Here is a 16,290-nt window from a genome sequence, read left to right as displayed (position 1 = left end):
GCACTCATCTTCTTCTCTTTTGGTCGGGGATTCAAAAATCCCCGCCTCCTGGAAGCGCTGGCTGTGATTGGCTGACAATTAGCCTATCACAGCAAGTGTTCGATGAATGGCAGTGATTGAACCAATCACAGCCATTCTTCGAGCACTGGCTGTGATTGGCTAAGTGTCAGCCAATCACAGCCAGCTCTTCCAGCAGCCGGGGATTTTTCAATCCCCGGCCAGAAGATGAAGAAGAAGATCAGTGCCGGTACCTGGGGAGAAGCTGCAGCGGCGCCCCGGACAGCACGGAAGAGGTGATGTATACTTTTTTTTCTTCTCCTTTAGTTGCAGGTTATTTTCAGGGTAGGGCTTATATTTCAAGCCCCCCCCCGCCCCCCCCGAAAATCCTCACACGTGATGCTACAAAGTCGCACGATTTTGTAGCGTCACATACGACTTTGTAGCGCTACAAAATCGCGGTATTGCTGCGAGAAAATCGCAGCGATGCAATATCGCTGCGATTTTCTCACAGCGATGTGGTGTTGCCCGTGTGAATGAGGCCTTACACATTGGTGTATTTTTTGCGTAGGTCACCTGGTTATTGCAGTCTGCTATCTCTACAATATACTGTAAATATGAAACATCTAAAAGCAGCCAGGATGGATGCAGAATTACCATGCTTGGTAGAGAAATTGTTAAATGATCTCTACATGTAGTAAATTAATGAACCTAGCCTCCTCCTGTGTATCAATCCAACCCACTGCTCTCTGAGCCTTACACACTTTTACTTTCATTTCTTCCTTCTGCTGTCAGCGATGGCGTCTGCTAATCTCAGAACAGAGCTGGAATGTTCCATCTGTCTGCACCTTTATACAGATCCTGTAACCCTGAGATGTGGACACAACTTCTGCCGGGTCTGTATTGATCAGGTCCTGAATACACAGAATGGCTCTGGAGTTTATTCCTGTCCTGAATGTAGAGAAGAGTTCCCGAAGCGGCCTGTGCTGAAGAGGAACATAACTCTGTGTAATGTAGTGGAGAATTTCCCGTCTGCTCAGCTACATCAGGAGGAGATCACTGAGATCTTCTGCACTTACTGCATTCACGCTCCTGTACTGGCTGTTAAATCCTGTCTGCACTGTGAGGCTTCATTGTGTGATAACCACCTGAGAGTTCACAGCAAGTCGGCAGAACATGTCCTCACTGAGCCCAGAACGTCAATGGAGAGCAGGAAATGTTCTGTCCATAAGAAGATCCTGGAATATTACTGCACTGAGGACGCTGCTTGTATCTGTGTGTCCTGCTGTCTGATTGGGCAACACCAGGGACATAAGATGGAGTCTCTAGATGAGGCCTCTGAGAAGAAGATGAAGAAACTGAGAAATGTTCTGCAGAAACTTACCACAAAGAGAGAGAAGACTGAGGAAAAAGTCCGTAGTCTAGAGGAACGGAGTAAAACAACTCAAGAAAAATCATCTAAAGAAGTAGAGCGAGTCACTGCCCTGTTTATAGACATCAGGAGACGGCTGGATGACCTGGAGAAGAGGGTCCTGAGCGAGATCTCCAGGCGGGAAGAGCAGGTGTCTCTGTCACTGTCTGATATGATCCAGAAGCTGGAAGTAAAGAAAGACGAGCTGTCCAGGAAGATGAGACACATTGAGGAGCTGTGTAACATGACTGATCCACTGACTGTCTTACAGGAGCCAGACACAGGTGACTTGTGTGATCCTGAGGAGGAGGGAGGTGATCAGGACATGGGAGGACATGAGGTCATGGGAGAACATGATGGAGGTGAGGAGGACACAAGGGGACTTGATGGAGGTCATGACGCCACATGGGGACATGATGGAGGTGATTGGGGTGTGGAGTTGATCTCGCACTTATCACACACATTATCTGATTTAATAAGATATGTCACCTTCTATGTACAGGGTCCTGCAGACATATTACTGGATGTAAACACAACTGCTAATAAGATACTTATATCAGACGACCTGAAAACTGCAACCTGGACAGATATAAAGCAGAATCGCCCAGGAACATCAGAGAGATTCCAGTATTATCAGGTGATGAGCAGTAGGGGATTTTCCTCTGGACGACATTACTGGGATGTGGAAATCAGTAGATCACGAGTGTGGAGGGTTGGGATGTGTTATCCCAGTATAGGCAGGAGGGGGCGCCTGTCACTCATTGGAGATAATAAAAAGTCCTGGGGTTTATATGGAGGGCGGGGGAATAATAACCAGTATTCAGTGAGACATGACAGTGAAGTGATCCAGCTCCCTTACCAGATCTCCAGTGATAGATTCAGGATCTGTCTGGATTATGAGGCGGGGCGGCTGTCCTTTTATCAGCTGTGTGACCCCATCAGACACTTACACACCTTCACCGCCTCCTTCACCGAGCCCCTTCATGCTATACTATATGTAAGGGAAGGTAATATAAAGATATCAGGGGGAGCAGCAGCTGCAAGGAGCCATCATCATGCAGGTAATCTGCCCAGAAACTAGTGACATCACAGCGAACACAATATGATTAGCCGATAGGATGTAGCAGTGAGAGAGGCTGGAGCTGAAGCTGAGCTCCTCCTGTTTTGCTTCACTTAGCCAGTAATCTGGAACTTGTTCTTCGTGGGTTGGATATTCAGAGTGTTGGTTCATGAAGCAGTTTTGCCACGAATCGACACATACATACTAGCGCTACATATACAGGCACCCTAAGGCCTCCCTCACACAGGGCGTTTTATACAGCGTTTAGCGCTGCCTTTTCAGCCCAGTGCTTAACGCTGTACAACACTCCCATTCATTTCAATGGGGCTGCTCACACAGGGCTGAAAACGTAGCACCTCCCAACGCTGCGCTTTGACAGCGATACATGTTCTATTTTTGGGCGTTTTCAGCCCTGCGTTGCCCATTGAAATGAATGGGCAGCGGTTTTGGCACTGCTAAAAACGAGGCAACACTTGGTGCTGCGTTTTTGGCAGCGTTAACCGCTCGCCGATTTTCGGGGTGAGGGCTTGTAATGGAAGCCCTACCCCGAAAAACAGTCCCAGCGGGCTAGATATAGAAAAAAAGAAAGTAATACTCACCTAGCCGCTGCAGTCCGGGTCGCGGCCGCTGGTCTCTGCCGCTGATCCGGGCTTCCTCGGCACCCCAAAGTCTATTGCCGGAGGCCAGGTTTGAGAACCTCGCCTCCGGCAATAGAGTGCTGTGATTGGTTGTCGGTGCTTGCTCGATGCCCAATCACAGCCCTTCATTGACTGTCTCAGCCAATCAGCGCCGGCAAGCTTTTTTTTTTTTCAGCATTCTTGGCTGCATTTTCAGCCGAGCTGAAAACGCAGCCAAAACGCTGGCATAAAGTATAACAGTGCTGCTAAAACGGGGTGGAATCTGCAGTAACGCAGCGTTGAAAAACGCTGCGTTTCTGCAAACGCCCTGTGTGAGGGAGGCCTTAGGGAGCTTTCACACGGGCAAAATTAGCCAGTAGTTGAGGCTTAATATGCTGCTGCTGAATTCTGCTACAAAAACTGCAGGTCTATATACGGATTTTGTTGCAGAATTGAGCCAACTTCAATTCTGCATTAAAAGCCACAAGGAGGCTACAGCTTTTGGTGAGGAATTTACCACGTCTTGCAATGCGTAATGCAGGCTAAATCTGCCCATGTGAAAGTACGCTTAAGGGGTCTCTACGCATGCAGTCTGTGTACTTTCTATATGCTATTCAGGTGAATATAAAACACATAGGAGGGTTTGGACAAAAATATACAAACACCATACAAAATTCATTGGATTTTATTCATTAGCATAGAGCTTCCCTTTTGACCCCTGCTTGGCTGACAACTTTCGAGACAAATTTTGTGTTTACTTCACCTCTTGCCCTGCTCTGGGTGGCTTTGGGAGCCATCTGGAAACAGCAGCTGAGTGGCTCAAACCCCTAACCAATGGAACCTTGTTGCTCGAGCAGATGTTCATTTCTACCCCGCAGCATCTGTGTCATATTACCCCCTCTAAAATTGGTCTCCACATGGTTTTTTTGAAATACGATTTATAATCCCATGTAATTTAAGGCATGCATTTCATACGGTGTTTCCATATTTTTGTCTACCCTCTGTATATTGCCAGTCCTTCATCAATCTCTGCTGGTATTTCTGTTATTCATTCATTAATTAATTCTATCTGGTTATGGGAAAGCTGAGGTACAGCCATTATGGGCAAATTACAGCTTTACCAAAATGTGGGGGAATTAGCTGGGGATTGCCCAGAATTATGGTCCATAGGGCACGCCTCTCATTCAAGCAGCTTAGACACGGATCTTCAAACTCAAAGTGATGTTTATTTCTCCTTTTACTTAGTGCGACTTTAGGCTGTACAAAAGACACATATTGCAGTTCTACTAACAGGGTCCCAGCCGCTAGACATGCAGCTTTCTCATAATAACCTTTGTAATGTTTTACTTAGATAGAAGTATCACACATGCTGTAGACTTTAAATTGTTGACTTGTGGAGGTTGAGGGGGCCTGTTATACTTTATAACCTCTTACATTGCTACAATAAAACAGAAGAATTACTAGAGTCACCAGTGTTGTTTCTCATTCTTCTCCGATGCATCATAAATATATATGTATATATATTCCCCATTGACTTCAATAAGGTTTTAAAAAAAACAGCAAACAGAGAGGCTTCCGTTTGCTTCCATTCTGATCAAGTTTCCATTGTTTAATGGAAAAATAACCCTGCAGACTGTGTGACTTTCTCACAGTTTAGGTGTTTGTGTCCCCAAGGCGAAGACAGAGACTGGCTTCTTGTATCCACCCTCTAGAGCAGTGATGGTGAACCTTTTAGAGACCGAGTGCCCAAACTGCAACCCAAAACCCACTTCTTTATCGCAAAGTGCCAACACGTCAGGGGGCGGGCTTATCATGACGTATGATTTTAGCCCCGTCGTTCTTAAAAGGACAGGGCCACTTCAAAATAGACAGCGTGCAGATTTTGACTGCTTTTTGGATGCGGAAATACTGCAGAATGTCCTCAGCGGAAATTTCTGTGGAAGATTCTGCAGCATTTCCGCATCCAAAAAGCAGTCAAAATCTGCACGCTGTCTATTTTGAAACAGCCCTGCCTATTTCCGCCACATATAAACATACCCCAGCGATAATAGTGACCCCCACCCCATAGCGGCCCCAGCGGTAATAGTGACCCCCACAGCGATAATAGTGACCCCCACCCCACAGCGGCCCCAGCGGTAATAGTGACCCCCACCCCACAGCGGCCCCACCGGTAATAGTGACCCCCCCCCAGTGGCCCTAGTGATAATAGTGACACCCCCCCAGTATAACAGTGACACCCCACCCCGGCCCCCAGTGCAGTACTGACACACCACATTGCCCCTCCCGAGACCCACATACTTACCCCCTCCTCCTCCTGGAAGCTCAGCTCCTCTTCTGGTTGGCGGTGGTCCCGGCACGCATATTAACTTTTTCTTCCCCACTTTTGCCACAATAGGTAATTCCCAGCAACCTGATTGGTTGTTTGGTGAATCAGACAACCCAAACAACCAATCAGGTTGCTGGGAATTGCTGATTGCGGCAGAAGTGGGGAAGAAAAAGTTAATATGCTCCCGGCACACACTGTGTGCTGCTGGACGCCTCCTCCCCCGGACGCTCTCGGGAACCAAGTAGTAGGAGATGTGGGGGAGGTGGGAGGAGGATCCCGGCTGCACACTGAAGTCACAGTGTGAGCCTGGATCAGCGCGGCTAGCTGTGCTGTATGTGAATGCCGGCAGGGGAGCCGCGGCCCCTGCTAGTATTCACAAGTGGTGAGCGACCGATGGCGGCGCGTGCCAGTGGGGAGGGCTCTGCGTGCCATAGGCTTGCCACCAGTGCTCTAAAGCAACTAATTATTTAGAAGCTAAGCCTGCTGCCTCACAGAATGGTAGAAGTCTGGGAGAAATATACCTCCCATCTACTACCACTCCTATCATCCTGTCACAATAAAGTGTTTGCTGCAGTTGGGCAGTTGAAAAAGTGGATGTGGCTAACCACTAGCAGACATAGCCATGTGCACAATAATTTACACCAGAAACTGGAGTTAATTATTGCAGAAACTTCCCGCTGCTGGTAGCTGGCATAGGTTTCCCTGTGGTGCATAGAGGTGCAGCGAGAGGCGATAAATTTATTATAATGCTTTCACCTCTTAATACATTTTGTCACAAAATGCCAGCACACTCTTTACTTAAATTGGCATATGAAATGCAAGCCTAAGTAAATGTGTCCCATTATGTTCTAAACCTATGGGTATGTTCACACAAACAAGATTACTTGGTTCACACAAGATTACGGTACTTGGTGTCTCTCACTGAGAACAATCACACATTGTTCACACAATGAAATCCTTAAACAGATTTCAGTGGAAACCCGTGGCAAAACTGCATGTCTTAGTGTGGATTTCGGTCACGGTTTTGGATTAGTGCTGCCGTGTATCACACAAGGGAGGATTAGCCTTCATCCAATAGGGCTAATTCACATGCAGAAAACCCAAAGTGGATTTCACACAGAATCCACATTAGGAAGTGTTCTTACTTTTTTTTTCTGCACATGGATATGAAGGACGCAGCACAAATTTCCATTAGAGTGCTTTGATTTGGAATAGCTGCTTCAAATTTGACATGGAAGTTGGTGCGGATTGAATACGGATTCCACGTCAGTTCTTTGGCATAATCCATTGTGGAACAAAGCCTGCAGAGGACTGGAGCTCCGACAACGATAAAGATATATTAAGAGTTAATCAGAACTTTGGACCTCAAAGTAACATTGGGGCAGATTTATTATTCAAAATATTACAGATTTCTAAAGCAAATTGCGCCATTAAAATGGCTTACACACTTTGCACCACTTTTACTATGTGTTTTTAGATACTTTCGGTCAGCTTTTGTGATTTGTCTAAAGAAGGAGCATGGCCTAAATTGCACCAAATTGTTGTGAATTGCGCCAACTTTTTGACACAATTTTTGATGTAAACTAAGTCAAAACTTAGACTAGAGAGTCTTACAAATAGACAGATTTATCATTCAGCAAAGCTACTGTGATGAATCTAGCACATTTTTATACTATTGAGTTTACTAGCACTGTCTATCTCTTAAACAATATTAGCAAATAAGCCCCATTGTGGTAAATGGGAGACATTCACACAGACAGAGGCACACACATGCAGACAGACGTAATCATTCAGATATAGTGTCTGAATGATTACATGTTTCCTAGAAAGAGTTCTGAATGTCATTCCTCAAGAGCAGATCTTGGGGATCCCGGAGCGATGGTGTACTGCAGCCTGGGAATATAACTTTGCACCCTGCATTATCCCATCTTGTAAGACGATGACCTCCTCCACCTCCTTGCACTACCGAGGAAACTATAGGCTGGTGATCTGTGTGGATGTCTCACTGCTTGTTTCGGGTGAGGTAGGTTTCTGTTTCTTACAGATGGACCACCAGCTGTTGGACTCATGGGTGCACTCAGGCTCAGGAAGGTCTTTTGCTGGGATGACAACTTTACGAAGTCTCTGCAAAAAATAAAGTACAAAACAATTACACAGAAATTTCAGCTAGACTCTATCTATCTGTGGTCACGCACCAGTATTCGAGGTGTTGGTGGTAATGGTGACAGCGTTGGCTCTGCTGCTTCCCTCACCAAAATGGCAGCAGCCGACAGAATAAAAACGTACTCTAGTTTGGCATTTTGGGCTATCCGACAGTCGGGTAGGGGATGGTGGTAAATGGTTAGATTTGTGATGCCAGCCCGTAGTCTGGCCGAAACCTGATAAGGGCAAAAATAAATAAAAGGGGAAAAAAGAAAATAAAAATGGGGGATGTAGTCCCTTGCCCTGGATGGTGGTGTAGTACTTCAATGCAGATGTTAGGGTGGTGAGAAGGGAATTCCAGGAGTCAGGTTAAGAGTTGAACAATAATAGTAATTTAGTCTTATAGAGTTCAGGAGGTAATCTCTCTCTTTAAGCATATACAGTCATTACTTCAGTATTTCCTTCAACTTGAGGTAAGTAATTACAGGCAACACTTCTGTCCTCCTTCACCAATAAACAGGTAGCTACAGGAAACACATCTGTACTCCTTACTTTATACTTCTGCTTTTCTCTAATGCTTTGTATATATATTCTGCTTTCGGTGCTTTCTCTTTATTTTCTTTGTCTGTCAATGTAGCTTTCTCTATCCTTCTGCTGCTGCTCTTCAGTCTCTAACCTTCGGTATATCTATAATCTTTGTCTTTATCTTCTGGTAATACAATCCTTTCTATATCGTTCTTCTTATGCTGTCTTTTCTATAGCTTTTCCTTAAACCTTTCCTCATACTTACTACACCTTCTACTTCTCACCGCACTGTAACCCTCCTTATCGCTCTCCTGCTATGCTCTTGTCCTTCCTCTTTATTGGTCTCTCTCCAACTGCCAACTCCTCTCCCCAACTAACTGTAATTACTCCTGACTGGAATAAACTGACCAACCCCATACCAATCACAGGCTTTCTCACCCCTAACCATCCTGTCTTCTAACCCCTGCCTTGTTGCTGGGTGGTACACAGGCCAATGGGAATAGACAGCCAACAAGGGATAAGGCAGATTATGCAGTGAGCAACAAACATGAAATGAACTTCTTAAAGACATATACACACATCTACTATAAATAAACCTACATGCTTTTTCTTGCACCACACTTTGACCGCTTTGCTTGAACTTTGCTGGCTGATTTTGGTGTCATTAGATGAGGCACAAGCTCACCACCGATATTAAATCATTAAACTTGAGTTTATTAGGTTCAGTGAGTGGTCAGGCGAGTTCAGAGTTGCAATGTTAAGTCTATGGCTGCTCTATTGTGTCAGCTCCAGAGAGTGAAGGGTTGCGTTGCTAAGGATAGGAAACTGTAGCCAGCAAACAGGGAGGCTGCATGGGAGAGGGAGAAAGACACACAAGGCAGACAGACAGAGTGAAAGAGTCACACAGAGAGAGACAGAGACACACAGAGAGAGTCTCAGAGAGAGACACAGAGAAAGAGACACGTCAGACAGAGAGGGAGAGTGACACAGAGAGTGAGAGAGAGACGCACACAAAGCAGATAGAGAGAGAGCCACACATGGCAGATAGAGAGAGATACACATACAGAGATAGACACGGCAGACAGACACACAGAAATAGTGAGAGAAAGACACAGAGAGAGAGATACACACGGTAGACACAGAGAGACACACACACAGCAGACAGAGACACAGACAGACACCGAGAGAGAGACACACACACACTGCAGACAGAGGGACTCAGAGAAAGACAGAGACACAGAGACACACAAGACACACACACACACAAAGAGAGACAGACAGAGAGAGACACACATGGCAGAAAGAAAGAGACTCAGAGAGAGAGAGAGACACACACACGAGAGAGAGAGACACATAAACACAGACGGAGAGAGATACAGAGACAGAGGCAAACACACGGCAGACAGACACACAGAGAAAGAGTGAGAGACATAGAGAGAGAGACACACACACACGTCAGACAAGGAGAGAGAGAGACACACATGGCAGACAGAGAGAGAGAGAGATACAAACACGGCAGACAGAGACAGACAGACACAGAGGGAGACACACACACACATGGCAGATAGACACGTAGAGAAAGAGTGAGAGGCATACACACAGATAGAGACACACACGGCAGTTAGAGACACAGAAAGAGAGAGAGACACACACAGAGACAGAGAGAGAGAGAGAAACACACACGGCAGACAGAGAGAGAGACACACATACAGAGAGAAACACACACACGGCAGACAGAGATACAGAGAGTGACAGACACACACACACACACACACACACACACACATGGCAGACAGACACGTAGAGAAAGAGTGAGAGGCATACACACAGAGACACACACGGTAGACAGAGAGAGAGACACGGCAGTCAGAGACACAGAAAGAGAGTGAGACACACACAGAGACAGACAGAGAGAGAGAAACACACGGCAGACAGAGAAACAGAGAGAGACACACACATGGCAGACAGAGAGAGAGATACACATACACACACGGCAGAAAGATAGAGACATGTGGCAAACAGAAAGAGACATACACGGCAAACACAGAGAGAGAGAAACACACACAGACGGAGAGACACACATGGCAGACAGAGACACAGAGAGACACATACATACGGTAGACACACACATAGAGAGTGAGAGACATACAAACAGAGAGAGACACAGAGAGAAAGAAACACACGGCAGACAGACAGAGAGAGAGAGACACACACACAGGAGAGACACAAACGTACGGCAGACAGAGAGAGAGAGAGAAACACAGCAGACAGACAGAGAGAGACACACAGAGATAGAGAGACACACATGGCACAGAGAGACAGAAACAGAGACACACACGGCAGACAGAGAGAGAAAGAGAAATAGAGAGAGACGCAGAGACAGAGACACCCACAGCGGACATTGAAAGAGACACAGATACATAGAGAGATACACTCGGCTCACAGAGAGAGACAGACACGGCAGACAGAGAGAGTGAAACACACAGAAAGGGAGACAGACACACATGGCAGACAGAGAGAGACACAGTAAGAGAGAGACACACACGGCAGACAAAGAGGGTGAGACACATGGCAGACAGAGAAAGAGAGTGAGACACACACAGAGACACCCATGGCAGACACAGAGAGTGAGACACATGCACATATGGCACAGAGAGAGAGACACACATAACAGAGAGAGAGAGACACACACACATAACAGAGAGAGAGACACACACGGCAGGCAGAGAGAGACAGACAGAGAGAGAGAGAGACACCCACAGCAGACAGAGAGAGAGACACACATGACAGAGAGAGACAAACACACGGAAGAGAGAGACACAGTGACAGACACACATGGCAGAAAGAGAGAGAGACAGACATACACGGCAGACAGAGAAAGAGACACCGAGAGAGACACACATGGAACACAGAGAAACAGAGCAAGAGAGACACACACGGCAGACAGAGAGAGAGAGACACACACGGCAGAGAGAGAAAGAGACATACACACACATGACACAGAGCGAGAGAGAGAGACACGGCAGACAGAGAGACACAGAGAGAGAGAGACACACACGGCAAACAGAGCGAGACACAGAGAGACAGACAGAGAGAGAGACACACACACAGCAGACAGAGAAAGACACACGCAGCAGACAGAGTAACACACAGCACAGAGAGAGACACAGAGCAAGAGAGGCACACAGGACAGAGAGAGAGAGAAACACACACGGCAGAGAGACAGAGATACACACGGCAGACAGGGAGAGAGAGAGACACCCACAGCAGACAGAGTGAGAGACAGAGAGAGAGAGACACGGCACAGAGAGAGAGACACACATGACAGAGGGAAAGACACAGAAAGAGAGAGACACACACACGGAATAGAGAGGGACAGAGAGAGACATACACATGACAAACAAAGGCATAGAGAGAGACACATACACACAGATAGACACACACGGCAGACACGCAGAGAGAGATACACATGGCAAAGAGACAAGACACACACGGCAGACAGACAGACACAGAGAGAGACACACACATGGCAGACAGAGAGAGACACAGGGAGAGACACACATACGGCAGAGAAAAATAGACAGAGAGTAACACACACGGCAGAGAGACAGAGACATGCACAGCAGACAAAGAGAGACAGAGACACACGGCATACAGAGAAAGAGACACAGAGAGAGAGACACACACATATGGCACACAGAGACACACAAAGCGAGAGAGAAACACTTGGCAGACAGAGAGAGACACACACACGGTAGACAGAGAGGGAGACACAAGCACACAGCAAACAGAGATAGAGACATGCAGCAGATAGAAAGAGAGAGACACACACACACACACACGGCAGAAAAAGTGAGCAAGAGAGAGAGAGACACATATAGAGAAAGACACACATAGCAGACAGATAGAAAGACACACAGAGAGAGACACACATAACAGACAGAGAGAAAGACACACCCACAACAGAAAGAGAGAGAGAGAGAGACACACACACGGCATGGAGAGAAAGAGACACCACAGAGAGAGAGACAGAAAGAGAGAGAGAGATACACATGACAGACAGAGAGAAAGGCAAAGAGAGAGAGACACACACACGGCAGACAGAGAGACACAGAGGAAGAGAGAGACACACACACAGAGATAGACACACACGGCAGACACAGAGAGAGAGACACACATGGCAAAGAGACAGACACACGGCAAACACAGAGAGAAAGACAGAGTCAGAAACACACACGGCAGACAGAGAAAAAGACACAGAGAGAGGGACAGAGAGACACACATGGCCTACAGAGACACATAGAGCGAGAGAGACACACATGGCAGACAGAGAGAGACACACACAGAGATACACAGAGCGAGAGAGACACACACAGCAGGCAGAGAGAGAGACACGTGGCAGAAACAGAGAGGGATAGACACACATGGCAGACACAGAGAGAGAAGGAGACAGACAGAGAGAAAGACAGAAATACAGAGAGAGATACAAGATATTACCGCAAGATACAATAAATATACTGGGGACTGCACAGTAACATATACTATATAAAGTGATGTACTATACCGACATGTAATATACATTAATTGACTGTTGCCATGTCCCCAAAACATAGAAGACCAAGCTGCGGACAGCAGACTGCGAACTGTTCAAGACGAATCCTTGGCGCAACAGTTCTTAAACCATTTACAACCATTATTATAAACTTTTTATGTAGCGAACATCAGGTAAATCTACTTTAAATAAAAGTGACCACATATACATTTTTAGTGCCCTATCTCTATCTATCTATCTATCTATTTCGCCTGCTGATACATTACAGTGAATAGAGCAGAGTTTGTATTACAATAATGGCATTCACTAAATAACGTCTTATGATAACACTATACCTCCATCAAGGATCCTTCAGTTCTCAGAAGTATATAGATGGCATATAGAGGAATACAGATCATAGAGGCGACAGACATAAGCCAGCCAAATGCGTAACCCCACGGTGGGTACACATAGAGGTTATTGTACTTCAAGGGAATATATTTTATTACTGAGAATAGGAATGTTGCCTGTAGAGAAAAAGAACCAATTATAATACAGGTAAGTGCCTCCTCACGGGTGGGAGTTTCTGAAACTATACCTTACTTTCTATTGTTCAAGTGCCCTGAACTATTAGGCCTCATGTCCACGGGGAAAATCAGGCCCGCTACGGATTCTCCATGGAGAATCTGCAGCGGGTCCCTCCTACCCCGTGGACATGAGCGCTGAAAATAGGAATTTAAAAGAATTAACTCACCCGCAGCGGGCCGGGAAGGTCTTCTCTTCCTCACGGCCGGATCTTCTTTTTCGGCCAACGGATGAACTCGTCACGCCGGCGGCACGTCGTCGGCATGCCGCGCGCATGCGCCGGGCACATCCGCTGAGCCGAAGCAAGAAAGATCCGGCCGTGAGGAAGAGAAGACCTTCCCGGTCCGCTGCGGGTGAGTTAATTCTTTTAAATTCCTATTTTAGGTCTCCCGCGGATCCGGACAGCTTCCATAGGCTTCAATAGAAGCCTGCGGGAGCCGTCCCCGCGGGAGACCCGCACGAAAATGGAGCATGGTCCAGATTTTTTCATGCTCCATTTTTAAAAAAATCCCTTTTATTGACCATCCGCGGGTATTTATCTACCCGCGGGTGGTCAATGCATCCCTATGGGATGCGGATCCGCGTGCGGGAGAAGAGTTAAAATCCGCTGCGGATTTTAATTCTTCTTTTGCCCGTGGACATGAGGCCTTAGATTACTCTATAATGTATCCTGATATAGTAATTATACCTGCTGATAAAACACCCTAATATAGAGATGTACAGGGGGTGTGGAAAGTCTTCAGACCCTTTCACTTTTTTACATTTTGTTATGTTGTGGCCTTGTTTGCCCCCATCATTTTGCACTCAATACCCCATAATGACAAGGTGACAACAGACTAGTAGAAATCTTTGTACATATTCACACCCTATGATCAGTACTTAGTTGAAGAAACTTTGGTACTGATTCCAGCCTCCAGTTGGTGGACAGCCATTTTCTTGGCTGTGGTCTTAGGGTCAGTGTCTTGTTGGAAGGTGACTCTTCTGCTCAATCTGAGGTCACTTGCGCTCTTGATCAGGTTTTAATGACCTCTATTCTTTGCTCTCATTCAGTTTTCAATTAACCCTGACTTCCTGTCCCCCAGCATGATGCTGCCACCACCAAGCTTCAGCGTAAGAATGGTATTGGGAAGGTGATGAGCGGCGTCTGCTCAGACAAAACGCTTGGAGGCCATAAAGTTCCATCTTGGTGTCATCAGAGCAGAGAATCTTGTAAAAAAAGTGAAAGGCTCTGAAGACTTTCTGAATCCACAGTTTGTGGGAAAAGATTACATAAACTATGATCAAAGCCAGAGTTAAGTCTGTGGAGGCCTTAGCTTTTCTTCAGTGACTAAACTACAGAATTATATAGTGTCTAAATACTAATGCTGGACAGTAATAATACCATGAGTAAAAGCCCATTTAGACACAATGATTATCGCTCAAAATTCGCTCAAAAGTCATCTTTTAAGCGATAATCGCTGTGTCTAAATGCGTGGCCATCATGCACTGTTCATTCATCGCTGATTTCTAGCAAGCTGATTTTCTCAGTAGGCGGCGCTGATAGCATTCTTTCAGCTGGTATCCCACTGGACTTCTCAGCAGGATACCAGCTGAAAGCTTGGAAAATAAAGCAGCTATTTGCATATACAAAACAGCTGCTGTTCTAGGAGTTATCAGCGGTGTCCTGCTCTGCCTGCATTTAACTCTTTAAGTAGCTAATTAGCTACTTAAGAGTTATGCAAAGATGATCACTCAAAACTTTCACTCATACTGTCATTTGAGCGATTTTTGAGCGATCATCTTTCAGTGTAAATGCACCTTAAAGCTGCATGAAAGCTGAAACCTGTTTTTCATTCTTGTGCATGTGTGAATTTTTATGTATTTTCAATAAGGCTGACTGTCCACAGGCGATATTTCATAGTGTGATCCAGGGCAATAAATCGCACACAGGTCAAGTTTGAAACGCTTTTCATAGGATAACTATGGAAAGCGCAGCCCGATGTACACGAGCGGGAAATCAATAGCGATTTAAAAATAGCGAGTCTAAAAATCGCGATTCTCCGTGATGAACCTACCATTTAGATAGGCTTATTGTGGTGAACTTTGGTTTTCCCCTGCGGTGACAAATCGTTCGCGATATTCTGTCGCGGCCGTGGACAGGCGGCCTAAAGGAGTGGTTTTTTTTTAGAATACTGGTGCTGGATTGAATCTTCACATTTCATACTTAATAATACCGCCCTGCCTAAATAAAAGTGCTACACAATGTCCAGGTAGTGTCCCTTATGCTAAGTACCACAGACATGTAGGTGCTGTTAACCATCCTCAGTAGGGTGGTAGAGGCCCTGGGTCACTTGTCCCTTTGATGCTCCCTGTAGTCCAGCCCGATCCCTGTTTTAGTGTGGCATATCTATGCCCTGGACCCTTTGTCCTTCATTCTTGCACATACCCTTCACAGTCTCCTTAACTCGTTGACTTGTACTGACCCAGCTCTCTTCTTCAGCCACCCACTGTCCTCAGATTTTGGAAAATACAAAAATATCTAAGGGAAAAGCGAGCCCTTCGTTTTTGCAGTCAAGGAGGCCATATTCCTTGAGCGTCCAAACTGTCTAGGAGAACATAGCAATCAAAACTAGAAACTATATGACTGTTGACTCTTACCACACATACAGCGGGGGTCACAAACATCCATAAAATCTTCATTACTGGCCATGGGCGGTACCCAATCATATCTTGGATGTTGTCGTAAAAGCGATCTGCTCCTGTGTGGAACAAAGAAAGAGCCAAAGAAAGACAATAATGACCAAACGACAGCGGGAAAAAAATCACTGATACTCTAGAGATGAATATTATTGCTATATTGTACATTCATTACATTAAATTCTCACATTCACTGAATGACCTCTTTATTCGAGACCCCCATCTAATAGCACCTTGGACCTCCTTTGGCCTTCAGAACCACAGTAATTCATGGTGCTGTAGATTCCACTAAATGATTTAATTGTTCTGCAGGAATATCGGCCCCTGCGGAGAGGAAGCTTCTTGTAGTTGCTGCAAATTAAGTAGAAGTGCTGACATGTTCTGACCAGCTGACAGGAAGCGGTCATCGATTTCATGCTG

The 16,290-nt window shown here is 45.9% G+C and overlaps 2 protein-coding genes across 4 annotated transcripts in view; one reads left to right on the top strand and one right to left on the bottom strand.

Moving 5' to 3' along the window:
• The first annotated feature begins 770 nt into the window (after nt 1–770).
• Nucleotides 771–4,550, top strand: LOC136611369 (E3 ubiquitin/ISG15 ligase TRIM25-like). Of its 2 annotated transcripts, XM_066590912.1 has the most exons (2): nt 795–1,770; nt 1,801–4,550. In XM_066590912.1, exons 1-2 carry the CDS (start codon nt 795–797, stop codon nt 2,487–2,489), a joined length of 1,665 nt encoding a protein of 554 aa, XP_066447009.1. In that variant the 3' UTR covers nt 2,490–4,550. The 2 variants fall into 2 exon arrangements, with proteins under 2 accessions (XP_066447010.1, XP_066447009.1); XM_066590913.1 differs by having other exon boundaries at nt 771–4,550.
• A 1,025-nt stretch (nt 4,551–5,575) lies between these two features.
• LOC136611368 (sodium- and chloride-dependent betaine transporter-like) overlaps nt 5,576–16,290 on the bottom strand; it is a 37,275-nt gene continuing 26,560 nt past the window's right edge. For both annotated transcript variants that reach the window (XM_066590909.1, XM_066590910.1), the window contains 3 exons: nt 15,832–15,932; nt 12,966–13,136; nt 5,576–7,535 (listed from right to left, as the gene is read on the bottom strand). In XM_066590909.1, the coding sequence (XP_066447006.1) occupies nt 7,386–7,535; nt 12,966–13,136; nt 15,832–15,932 (422 nt within the window). In that variant the 3' untranslated portion in view covers nt 5,576–7,385. The remainder of the gene's footprint in view (nt 7,536–12,965; nt 13,137–15,831; nt 15,933–16,290) is intronic.

This window comes from Eleutherodactylus coqui, chromosome 2 (genome assembly GCF_035609145.1).
Source record: "Eleutherodactylus coqui strain aEleCoq1 chromosome 2, aEleCoq1.hap1, whole genome shotgun sequence".
Classification (NCBI taxonomy): Eukaryota; Metazoa; Chordata; class Amphibia; order Anura; family Eleutherodactylidae; genus Eleutherodactylus; species Eleutherodactylus coqui.
Note: the sequence above shows the minus strand (reverse complement) of the source record. Positions and strands in the feature narration are given on the sequence as shown.